The sequence below is a fragment of the Perca flavescens genome, chromosome 23 (genome assembly GCF_004354835.1).
Source record: "Perca flavescens isolate YP-PL-M2 chromosome 23, PFLA_1.0, whole genome shotgun sequence".
In the NCBI taxonomy this organism is placed as follows: Eukaryota; Metazoa; Chordata; class Actinopteri; order Perciformes; family Percidae; genus Perca; species Perca flavescens.
The window spans coordinates 11,192,381-11,205,718 of NC_041353.1; the positions used below are offsets into that span (position 1 = coordinate 11,192,381).

The following is a 13,338-nucleotide window of genomic DNA, read 5'->3' on the forward strand; positions in this document are numbered from 1 at the left end:
TTAATAACTGGACGAACTGCTTGAATTGATAACTTAAAATTTATTTTTGAATCGGGTTAATAATCAGATAAAGATATGTTATAAAATATATAGTAAATATTCACAATGAGCCGCTAAGTGTGTCTAAAAATCCGCATTTTGGCACAGCCTAAATGCCTCCCGTTGTATGTATGCTAACGTATATTTTATGAAAAATAAATACATTATTGAAAAATCATCGAACAGTATTTTTCGACTGCTTATGTCTAGACGTACATCAGCAGTGTGGACGACTTCTTATATGTACATGCTTCACTCGGGCCTTCTTTGGAGAGCTGTTTAATATGTTATCCTCCTCATACAGCCTCACAGAAATTCAACGTCGAATCGATGAAGTTCAGCGCTTTCTGTCTATAACTCTGAGCATCGCCAATGCTCACACGGTGGAGTTTTACACCCAGGACGTGTGGAACCGCTTCATGGCCGTGCTACCTGAGGAGGTCCTGTCAACACTCGGCCCGGCTAGTGACCAGCAGAGGGAGCCAGGACACAAAGCAAAAGGTCATTACAGTTCTTCAGCCGCCTTAGAAATTAAATAAAAGAAAAATATAAATATAACTGGCATCAATAGATAGATGAAGTGGTTCTTGTCAGTCTGTTGTTTTGATATAAATACATTTATTTTAAAAAAGAAAGGAAAAAAAAAAGGTGTTGAACTAACGGCTTTAGTTTATTTTATTAATGGTGACCAAATGATACAATGCTTTATAGATGAGTTAGAAACCATCAGTTAGAACAACTTATTAGTTGCCACATGTCGTGAAAAAGCCTCTTGACAGTGCGGACGGCATGACCACAGCTTCTAGTATTGAGGGAATTACTGTAATTGTTGGGGCTTTGTAAATTATAGAGTGTGGTCTAGACCTACTCTATCTGTAACGTGTCTCGATATAACTTTTGTTATGATTTGATACTGTAAATAAAATTGAATTGAATTGAATAGTAAAAGATTGCGGAGAACCTGGACCAAAATCATTTTTATAACTAGCATTTATTAATGGAATGCCAACATTTATTACTGCATTATTACCAAATGTAAAGTGAAATATTCTTTTCAAAACCTGTTAGCCAAAAAAGTTGTTAGTGACATAATTTTCTTATCGCTTAAAAAAAGGGTCTGATTTAAAGTATCACCCAAATTAGAAAAAAGTTCAATTAAATCCATCATACATTATTACTTTATATAAGTCGCCCTGTTTTTGAGAACCTGAAGCAAACAGATTTTCATGGGGACTATTTCAATAGAAAGTTGTTTCAATGAAAACTGTTCACAGTCAACTGGGGCTCATCCATCTTGCTGTTAAATGTTTAGAATGTATTTTTTCAATGCCGAAAGAGCAACAAACACAATTGCATTCCCCTCCTTTGTATTGGGATGGCAGCATAAAACCTTAAGCGAGACAATATGTTTGTTTTGTCATTTAGGTGAACTCACCCTTTATGGGATTTCATTCCTACCACGAACATCTGCTAAATTTGAAATTTGAATGTGTATAGTATCTACCATACACTCAGAACAAAATACACATTTTCACTAAGAAGAAAAAAACTGTTTACATGAAAATCCAAGCACAATTTTGTCCAACTTTACCCATATTTCTGTGTCTGTCTCCATAAACAGAGCAATCGAGGACCACATTCGGGTTTTGCAATGATACAAACCGGCTGGTTGATGTCTGTGAACTGTTGCAGGCGGCCAAAGCCCACTCTCTCCCTGGCCTTGGAGTCTGCATGAGCAGGGATGAGCTACTGCAGGCCCTCAGAGAGAACAGGTCAAAGTCTGGAGCTCCACCTGCAGAGATAGGTAGGGGAGAATGGACTGTCTGGTTCCATGCTGAGAGAAGGAATCCAGTAAAGAATTCTTCAGGGTTGTCCAGCTATCACGGAATTTATTTGAGGTCTTTGCAAAGGGGCATTGCTGGCAAAATTTACATGCTTTATAAAAAATTGTTCCGTCTAACCCAGGTGCTGAGCTGGAGACAGATGAGTTTATGAACTCTAAGAAATCTCATGAGGTCCAGTCCATGTCTGAGGTGGTGGCCTGTCTGGCCCAGCGCTGTGGAGTCAAACAGGTAGAGTAACATTTTTAAAGTTTCAAACAGTGCCTCAAAGGCTCTGTTTAGGGGAGAGCTGAACCCTTGGACCCCAAACAAAGTTTATCTCTCTCAGTCTCCTTATCTCCTTCTGTCTTTTGTCTCCCACCCAGGTGATAGATGTAGGCTCGGGGAAGGGCTACCTGAGCTCCTTCCTGTCTCTGCAGTACGGCCTCCGGGTCTATGGCATCGACTCCTCCAGCACCAACACCCACGGAGCCCACGAGAGGAACAGGAAGCTAAAGAAGTTCTCCAGGGTGTACCAGAAACGCAACAAGGCAGTTAGGGGACAGGGAGAGGCCGCCACACTTTCACCTCAGGTGGAGTTAGTAGAAATAAAGCCTGGAACGGATGGAGACAATGATGTTTTACATGGCGATGGAGCAGGAATTGTGTCACAGGAGGAGGAGAAGGTGTTAATCGGCTCATCAGATGTCAACCCTGCAGCGGAAAGGCATTCAGAGCCCAACCCCGAAACAGACGAGCTCTTCCTCAGCGCCCTGTCACTGGATGTGCTACAGCCTACATCCCCCAGAGTTCCCCCGAGACAACTCAGCGCTGAGGAGAGGAAGAGGAGGAAGACGGAGAACCTGGAGAGGAAAGCACAGGACAGAGCCGCCAGCGCCAGCGTCATGTTTTCACCCCTCACTTCTTACGTCACTGCGGAAACAGAGCTCCGAGAGCTCATCAACGAGCTGGAGGTGAGCAAATCCAAAGTAAAATAAAAAGGAAAGAAGTAAAGATTGAAAATAGATTCACTGTGTGTTTGGGCAGCGGTGGTGGTGCAGATAGGAGGCCAGCCGCGCAGTAAACAGTATAGTAGCAAAGCAGGATTCCCACAGCAGCTCCTGGAATTACAAGTCTGCCCCAACAGCTGGAGTTTTCATTACTGGAGCAAGTTTGGGACATTATCGCCGTGCCAAATCTGCAGCGCGTCATCATCAATAAATTTTACCATCGATCTCCTCCCCTCCCCACCTCTTCCACTGTTCTCTCCTTTCTCTGCGTGCTTTCGCCGCATTCCAGGATGCGGTCATGGTCGGCTTGCACACGTGTGGCGACTTGGCTCCCAGCACCCTGAGGATGTTTGTGGCTAAGCCGGAGCTGGCCTCAGTCTGCAGCGTGGGCTGCTGCTATCACCTGCTGTCTGAGGAGTTTGACCCTGCAGGACAGGGTAACACACACACACACACACACACACACACACACACACACTGGCAGCGACATACTCAGATACAGATCACAGCCAGAGACAGATTAGTGTGTTTGTGTCTGTTTCTCTGTGTGTTATAAAGCTGTGACAGTGTTTACACACACACACACACACACACACACACACTCCACCCGCTTTTTCGGGAACACATGGTTTCCGCTGAACACCGAGCTCACAGTTCTTCCTCTCTATTTCTATGTCTCTCTCCCTCTTTTCTCGCTCACGCACGTCCCATAATCCCACCTTGAGACACCTGCAGCGTTCACTTCATCACTCTGATCCAATCTGAAATGAAATCTCGTCTTCCCACAGAGAGCCACATAAACACTTTATAGTCATATTTTATAGTAAACAAGTCAAATGTTCCGCTGAGAATCTGGAGACTCAGCCAACTTACCCTTCTGGAGATTGAGTTGAGCTCAGAAACTCACTGTTGAGCCATTAAGAGTGGATTTATGGATTTAGGATGGCTGTTTAAGGCTGCTTAAAATGAGATTCTTTTGACCTTTGTGATTGATTCAGCAACTAGCGTGTTGTATTTACTCTTGGCATAGGAGGACTTTGCTCTTATTTAGTTAGCCTAGAATACAGCACTGAGGAGATTGCAAGGCAGCCTCTACAGCCGCCTCATCTTGGAGGTTAATTCAGGTGCCAAAACGCAGGAAACTGGATATCAGGACTGATATCATCGTCGTTTCATGCTCCTTTGGCTGCTCAGTTTACGAGGTATGAAATCTTCTACGTGTGTCCTCATGCTGTGACTGTAGCCTCTGCGTATCTATATGAAAGAGCCCTCGCTACAGTAGATACAGTATCGCGTCATCGCTTGTTAACAGCGTGACCTTCGACCCTCACGTCATCGGGGCCCATCGTAGCTACAGCCAAATGCGAGCGGAAAATGATATCACGACAGCTGATTGAAAACACTCCTTTCCATGCTTGTTTCTTGAACTCCAGCTTGATCTTTTAAAGAAGGGACAAAAGCTCTCTCTCACACACACACACACACACACACACACACACACACACACACACACACACACACACACACACACACACACACACACACACACACACACACACACGCACGCTTTATCTCCCCTGTTGGCCTAACAATGCAGTCTGGGATGCAAAGAGCTGAAAAGCTTCATTATAGAAGGCTACATTTACAGTACAGGCCAAAAGTTTGGACACACCTTCTCATTCAATGTGTTTCTTTATTTTCATGACTATTTACATTGTAGATTCTCACTGAAGGCATCAAAACTATGAATGAACACATATGGAATTATGTAGTGATGGCCCGATACCACTTTTTTGCTTCCCGATACCGATTCCGATACCTGAACTTGCGTATCGGCCGATACCGAGTACCGATCCGATACCAGTGTGTCATATATTTTATTATGTTTTAACAACTGTATACTACTATCCCTGTATGGATGTGATATGGTTTCTATCTCTGTTGTCTGTCTGGCTCAGCTTAAACTCTTTGTGAAACATGAACAAACACAAACAATGAATGCCACAGAACTTTCTTTTATTCTCCAGTTTGACAGTCAGTTATAAAGGAAAAAGAACCTAAATAAACTACTTTAACGTAGATTTTCTTTAGGGCTTTATTACGTGGTATCGGTATCGGAACATCTCTAGAATTATGTACTTAACAAAAAAGTGTGAAATAACTGAAAACATGTCTTATATTTTAGGTTCTTCAAAGTAGCCACCCTTTGCTTTTTTTGATAACTCTGCAAACCCTTGGTGTTCTCTCAATGAGCTTCATGAGGTAGTCACCTGAAATGGTTTTACCTTCACAGGTGTACTTTGTCAGGGTTAATTAGTGGAATTTTTTCTCTTATTGATAAAAAAAGCAAAGGGTGGCTACTTTTAAAGAATCTAAAATATAAGACATGTTTTCAGTTATTTCACACTTTTTTGTTAAGTACATAATTCCATATGTGTTCATTCATAGTTTTGATGCCTTCAGTGAGAATCTACAATGTAAATAGTCATGAAAATATAAAGGAAACACATTGAATGAGAAAGTGTGTCCAAACTTTTGGCCTGTACTGTATGTGATCTGGTCATTTGGGGAGCGATTCCTGAAATGCATCATTCTTGTTTAGCACCTTATGTCGAATCGAGAGTCCAATCTCATGCTGTTTACTCACAACAAGATAAGTACATTCAGGCGTCTTAAGCTCTGGAGCCAGCGTGTCTCTTCATAAAATATTTGCAAGTCTACGATCACAAATATTTGTCTTTCTGAACAGGAGTGCATGTACGTGGCCACTTCACATGTGAACTCTGTGGCCAACATGAGGCATTGCTACTATAAACAGCTCTGTGTAAGTACTGTAATCTGCCCTTCAGGCGGAGGAAAGGTTTGTACACCTCAATTGCCTCCGAGGGCCAGAAGGGAAGCTAACCCGATTGCTAACATGTTAGCGGGTCCAGAGCAGTTTGCAAGAGCCCAGCTGCAGCTGCACATGTTATTACTGCTTCTTTTGAAAGTATCCCTCTGGATTCACTGCGCCTTGGCCTCAGTCACTGACCCTTTTAGAAATGACATGAAAAGGATGGCATGCTGTCAAGTAGTCACACTCGGTGCCCTGCCACTGGGAATGTGTGTGTGTGTGTGTGTGTGTGTGTGTGTGTGTGTGTGTGTGTGTGTGTGTGTGTGTGTGTGTGTGTGTGTGTGTGTGTGTGTGTGTGTGTGTGTGTGTGTGTGTGTGTGTGTGTGTGTGTGTAAGCTCTGCTATGGTCAGATATGTGTGGTACTTACTGCTCCTCTCACGACAGCAATCAGAGGTCTTTCTAAGGCAAAATATTTAAGAGCAATGAGTTTTATCTTCTTTTCTTCAAAGAATCAAAGACAGACACACTGAAAAGAAGAGGATGAAAGTCTTTGTAAATTAAAATGTTTCCTAATCCTGCTCTCTTGATGTCTCCCTGGCAATATCCTTTTAGAAATTCATACCCACGGATTGCAGTTGTTTAAAAAAATAAATAAAAAATACGCCCCCATGAATCAACTGATCCATCCGTTGACTCCTATTATCTCTGTGTATTCCCCGGCAGAGTGTTTGCCAGGTGTGTGTGGGTTCCCTCTGAGTCAGTACCTTCGCGACCGGTCCTGGTTCTGCGGCAGAAATGCCAGGATGTCGGCGTGTTTGGTGAGTTTGGACAGCATCTTTCCTACAAAGTAAACTGTCTTTTTTAGTTTTTTTTATTTATGGTAGGTTATAAGCAGGGCATGTGGATGAAGTAGGTTTTTAATGAGTGGTTTTTAACCTTTTATGACTACAGCTACAGCTCAGTTTTTCCCGAGAATCATTTTTGTCTCAACGATTTACCATTTTTCTAAAACACAGGCACTTGAGAGAGTTTCACTCGGCCAAGGGGTAAGTAAGACATGCATCCTAAGTGTAATCAATACATAAATGAATCGACCCCATCGCACAAGAATGGGACTGAAATGTCTTTCTCATTACGTCACACCCATCCAAACAAATCTCTCAAATTATTTCAAACATTAAATATGGGTGTTCACAATCACTCAAGACTGTGTTATCTTCATCGCAGATCTTCAAACAATCAGCCCATTAATTCTGCTATTGTTTTAAGTCTGTGATTGACTACAGTGTATTTATTTAAAAATGTAGAGTTCGGAACTCCGGCCCAAAGCCTGATACACGATACCACCAGCCATTAATATGGAATGTTTATAAATATTAATGCAATCATGGTAAGATTGATTACTTATTGGAACTGGGGGTTCTGAATCCAAAAACAGGCTTGATTGCTGGGTAGTTTTGCATCAGACTCGGAAAAGTGTCAGAAATATTCATCAACTGTTCGTACACATGCTGGATGAATCACAAGGGAATAACAAAGTTTTTATGTGAAAAAATACAGTAAACTGCGTTATGTTGCATCAAGTTATCTTTGATCTTTTCTGCAGATTCAGATGGAGTCTCTGTTTTACCGAGCGGTGCTTCATGTTATTCTGAGGGATCACTACAGCTCCTTTAAAAGGTAACAACAAGTACTGTACATCTGGCATCACTTTAATATGAGAAATTACAGCAAGTGTACAAAGCACTTACACATCACACAATATTTTATAAGTATAATTTCACAGTGTCCACATACAGTAACACACGTGAGGTAGAGCTTCACATTTCAGTAGCAGTCTAAAGGATAAAAAAAAAAAACTGTTCTTTTCTTTTTTCTGAACCAGAAAAGAAAAGTTTTTGTTTCTGGTTTATTTAGGTTACAAACGAACCAAGAATTGCAAACAAAAGTCACATGTACTCAGTAGCAGACCTGATCTTGCATCATAGACTTTAGTGCTGAAACAACGCGGTCGATTTAAGATAAGGATTAGTCCGTCAGAACATTTTGATCAAGAACGATTTTGATAGTCAATTAATAAAATCCTTTCAAGCTTTAGAGCGTAACCTTTTGATATTTATGAACGTCCGTTAAATTCAAGCCATTGCCAAATGAGTTGCTATAAAGCTAATTAAGACCATCAGCTCCACACAACTCTCTCTGTTTTTCTCAGTATGGCTGTGTTCAGAAGCTTTGTTGTGTCATCTGGCGACTTTCCCGCGCAGAAACTCGAGTGAAGATAATGACCGCTTCTGAAGAGTCCATTGTGTTTTTTTAATCCTCCGTGTCCTTGTATCAGGCTTGTATCATGTGGACGCGCCGACAGTTTTGTTGTCATTACTTAGAATTCCTCATGGGGGCGACAGAAACTACGCACTATAGCTTTAAAGCAAAAATGACAAAATATTTGCTCCAGCTTCCTAAATGTATTTGTGTAATTGCAAATAGAATATATCTGGGTCTTGGACTTTAAGTTGGACAAATCAAGTTATTTATAGATGTCATCTTGGGCTTTAGGAAATTGTGTGGTGCATGTTTCACTTTTTTCTTATATTTTTCAATGAAAATAGGAGGGCTGCCAAAGTGAAAAAAATAATTTGCTAAAAATGTATCTATCTTTGTTATGCTTTACTTTTTAAACATGAGTAATTGCTGGCTCTCAGAAGTCAAAACCTGCTGGTTTACACCTTTACAAAATGAAGTTCTGGGGTAATTTGCTGTTGTTATTTTGCATTCCTAATCGCTAACACTTTTCATGCATTTCGGTCCAGATCTTAAGTAGATTGCCATCATTGCTCTCCTTTAACTAAATAAACTGAGCTATTAAGTACTGCAAATTTCAATTAGCCCTTATCAAATGCTTTAAACGACCCCAAGCGTTGACCCGGCCCCCCTCCTGCTCTGTGGCCTTCAGTTTATAACCAACATCAATATCTATTATGTTTCTCCAAGCAGTGCCTATTCATCACCGTTTAGTACTTTTAGAAGTGTTGGATTCTGGTTGCTATAGTGTCATTTATACAAAAAAATGTTTTATTTATTGTACTGGGCAAAAATGAGACGTTCAGGGACTGAGAAATGGTGTACATACAGTATGTGTGTTTTGCTCTGCAGCGAAAAGCGAGTTGGGAATGTCTACTCCAAGGCTAAATCATTTGTGGACTACGTTCGCCGAGCTCTAAGCAGACTGGAACTGGATGAAACAAAGGTCAGGACCAGAATATGACTATTATCATCTTACAAACAAGACCTTCCAGAAACACACACTGTGGGAAGCAGTCTCTATTTTGCATTGTGAATCAGAGGGAAACATGTTTCTTTGTTGCCGTTTATTAAGAAAATGCAATCCAATTTATGTCAGGTTAGTGAACTAAACAGGAGCTTGAGAAACTTGCTGTCTTGGTTTAGGATGTTGAGGTCATCTGGTTGCCCTGGGGATCCATGGGAATAAGGCTAACGTATTTCTGTCTGTATGTTAAAAGACATAAACCCTCTTTTTCTTTTGCTTCTCCTACTTCAACTCCTCTTCACATTCTCCTTTCCGTTCCCTTTTTTTTATATTCTGACTCACATGCATCTTTCTCTCTCATCAGCTTTCTGACAGTGACATCCAGGATTACAACGACACATACACGCCACGAAGGGGCGAGATGCATGCCTTTAACATGGTAGGTCCTTGATAACATTTTAACAGAACTGGTAAGCAGGAAAATCATTTTCATTCCTGTAAAATTATATGTATAATGCCAATAAATTGCAGACCATTAGTCTGCTGGGAAGTAATACTGTTGTACAGAATGGGAAGAAAACCAGCCTCTGGTTTCAGCGGAGGCCACTAATTGTGGTGTCAACCAACATACCATTTTCTTTTATGACATAAAGCAGTAAAATGTTTTTTGGGGATCGCCCACCAGCTACTGGGTAGACACTAGTCATGGTGGGTTTTAGTATGTGGGAGCTTATGTGGACAACTTACAAGCAATTTTCTACCACAAAAAAAGTCCCTGTGAAAAACAATATGAAATGAAATAAACAAATGTATATTTAAGGTCATGTTAAATCTTCTCTCATCATCATCTTTCTGTAGTTGAAGGTGACCCTGGCTCCCTGTATTGAAGGTCTGATTCTCCTTGATCGCCTCTGCTACCTGAAAGAACAGGTAAGTAAACTTATTTCAGCCGGGACACTCTCATTAATCATTCATTGCAAAAAATATTTATGAATTCATTTTGGAAGAGTGGCTCATAATAGACCCCTTTTGGCAAAACCTGGAATACTCAAAAGTCCGATAAACATGAAGTCATACTGAATAGACACAAAGCCAAGAAGAGACAGGGGAGGTTAACTTGCTGGGCAGTAGTAGGCAGTGGTGCACATGGATGTCATATAAGAACTGGATACAGTGTTCGAGGCAAAGCCCCGTTTATTCCTACAAGAGCAGTTCACCTCTATGGAGCCTAAAATTCCCCGGATGATCGGCACTACTTCCGTTTTGTGCAGCCCGTAGAGCAGGCAAACTAGAGACCTCCGCGGGTCTCCACTAACTTAATTTAGATATGATTTAATTGTGCGGCTCTTCTAAACTTTCCAAATGTTATCGGACCGAATGGATCAAATTCTGATAGTAAAACGAGTCATTCCGCGGGGGCTGTCAGCAGCAGTGCAGCGGTAAAGGTGTATGTAGAAAGAAAAAAAAGAGTGCCTCACTAAAAAGTCTCAAACGAGAAAATAAAAAAACAAAAACTGTACTAACATTGAAACAAGTGCAATCATGACTCTGTGATATTCACCAGCATGCTACTTTTTCAGCTGGACTCATCTTTATAATTTGCTTGTACAGCTCGTTGATTGGGATTTGAAATTTGCTTCCCAGATGATGAAAGCGAAGGCTCAAAAATCTCAGCTGATATATCAAAACCTTTTTTTCTTTTTCTTTGTTTTTGATTCAGCCCTCTGATAATAATAATATAGGTGTTGGCTAAATTCAAGGCGGATTGCAATTGAACGTCTCATGCTTCTGCAGCCAAACACAACATGCTAATCTTTAGCCATTGAGTCATTGTGATGAGACATGTACAAGCCAAAGGCTTTGAAGTTGTGATTACATGCGTGGCTGTGTGTCAGATGGACTTCCTTAACAGGGTCGTGTAATCAAACAATATAACGTCAAGAGAGCTGGTTAGCTTTGAGAGGTCTCCCTGGAGGAGGAGCAGAGGAGGAAAAAAGAAAAGGTGATGGATGTATGTGAATATGATCCATGCGATGATAAGTGCGCTGAAGCATGCTCGGACTGATATAAACACACACCGGTCAGGTTGTTTAAATTCTGAGCAAGAGCTGTGATTATTATCCGAAACATACTGTAGATCTTTGTTTTTGTTTCCAGAAAGTCTTCGGGCCCTCGCTCCATTGTCGATAGTCAAACAATGATGCACTTATTAAGCAATGTATACACTGTGACGTGATGTATGCTGAAAGGTCAAAGGACCAAAAAAGTGGATGATGATAAAATAGGCATCGGTGGTTGTGTGTGTTAGCAACAAATTCATGGAAAATAGTGTCGTGTATGCTGTTTTTAGTGATGGGATAGGTAGGTCTGTCTGTTGGTCCACCACTGTGGTCCAGACTGAAATATCTCAACAACTATTGGACGGATTGCCATTATACAGACATTCATGGTTTCCAGAGGATGAAGCTTTCCATATAGTGCCATCATCAGGGCAAAGATTTTGTTTTTCCCGATATTTTGGTTCATTACCAAATACCTGCAAAACTAATGACATTCCAATCAGCTTGTATGTTAGCTTGATAACACGCTAAACTTAGATGGCGAACGTGGTAAACGTAATATCAGCATGTTAGAATTGTCATTGTGAGCACTTCAGTATGCTGATGCATGCTTACAGAAGTGTCAACAAACTAGTGCCAAAAATGTCTGCAAAGCCTCCATCACTGGCAGCAAGATATAAATACAATTCAATATTAGCACTAATTCGATTAGATACAGCTAATTTACAAGCAGCTTATACTGTTACATGTCAAAGAGTCCCTGAGCAAGTCACTGAAGCCCAAGTTGCTCCCCGGATGCTGTGTGTATAGCTGTCCACTGCTCCTAATACTTGGATGGAGTTAAATGCAGTAATTGAATTTCACTACATTGTACTGTCAAATTGTATGTGACGAATTAAGAATACATTTAGTTTTAGTTTCATTAGTATCTGGTTCCACTTGTTAAGGAACTCCTCCAAATGCATAACACAACAAAAGTGGCGTGTAACCTATTTAAACTGCCCGTCGAGAAGCTAGCATGGAATAATGCATGAACATCTCCAAGAATAATGGGAGGGTTTTCCTATTCTTGCAATTCTACCAACACGGTAGGGATGCAGCGAAAGAACAGCCTTACAAAGTGTGGTTGAAAGACTTTTCTACTCCAAAATGACCTCTAACTAAAGAGCTAGCCATCAAGGAAGACAAACTTGTTCTACACATGAACAGGAGTCCACCTGACACAATATTTGTACAGATGTTTACTCTCTGGGGATTCAATAGAGAAGTCTTAGTGAGAAAATCATACAGCAGAGGATGCCAATGGGTCACAAAGCCAAAACTGGAGAGAAGAATCAAGAGTTGTATGTCCATGTGTTTTTTATTCAGTTCTATTGTGTCTTATTGTTTTTTTTGGGCGTGTGTGTGCCTGCCTTTGTGTCCCTGCAGGAGGATTTATCATTCTCTGCACTGGTGCAACTCTTTGATCCCCTGCTGTCACCGAGATGTTACGCTATCATCGGACTGAAGAGCTATGGAGACAGAATTTCATGTTGATGAACTTATACATATGCACACGATTATAATACGCTGCTTGAGAGGTCATGATTATACGCGATTATATCAGCAATCACACTTGAGTGATTGTAAATGTATGTGTTCTCTCGTGCTTGTTTTGATTACATGTATGATTAAATCTAAGTTTTGTGATTTATTTATACAGTCTCTCTCTGTATCACTTTCAGCAACATCTTGTTTTGTTTTATATACTTTACTGTTTGCGATGAAAAATAAATCTTCTGTATTTTTAGCGTTCCGTCCTTGGCTGTGTGCTCCTCATGAAAACACATGCTCAAAACACCTGGAAAAACTGTCATTCCTGTTTGATTGGATTGTATCCATCTCAGGCTTTTGTCTTTATGTTTCGTGACTCTTGAGAAAACACTTGTTTTTTAAGGACCGTTCAGGGAGCCAGGGGCATTGTGGGATTTAGGAGGCTCTGTTGACAGGTCTGGAAACCCCATTTCTAGGCTCTCAAACCAGAGGTAGTAGGGGAAAAGATGGACAGGGCAAGAGAGGCATCCTTGACCCCGCTTTACTTCTGTTTTGCTTTGCGCTTGGTCATTTAATAAATCACGCTCGTCTTACATGTTTGATAACAAATGTTATAGTCTTGAGTGCACACATGAATTACGGTAGTGGGATTTACACCAAAGCTAATATAAAGCAGACACAAGAGGTAAAGAGGGAAATGGAGTATTTAGGGGACCAAAACATTTAACAAAACAATTATTTTACAATGAGATATTTACTTATTTTTAAACTCAA

At 40.8% G+C, this 13,338-nt stretch overlaps 1 protein-coding gene across 1 annotated transcript; it reads left to right on the top strand.

The window, feature by feature from the left end:
- Positions 1-238: 238 nt before the first annotated feature.
- mettl25 (methyltransferase like 25) lies at positions 239-12,728 on the top strand. The gene is made up of 12 exons (XM_028571146.1): positions 239-540; positions 1,661-1,843; positions 2,005-2,111; positions 2,246-2,833; positions 3,159-3,306; positions 6,427-6,521; positions 6,720-6,749; positions 7,310-7,383; positions 8,857-8,950; positions 9,336-9,410; positions 9,830-9,901; positions 12,460-12,728. Exons 1-12 carry the CDS (start codon positions 324-326, stop codon positions 12,565-12,567), a joined length of 1,791 nt encoding a protein of 596 aa, XP_028426947.1. The 5' UTR covers positions 239-323; the 3' UTR covers positions 12,568-12,728.
- Positions 12,729-13,338: the final 610 nt, after the last annotated feature.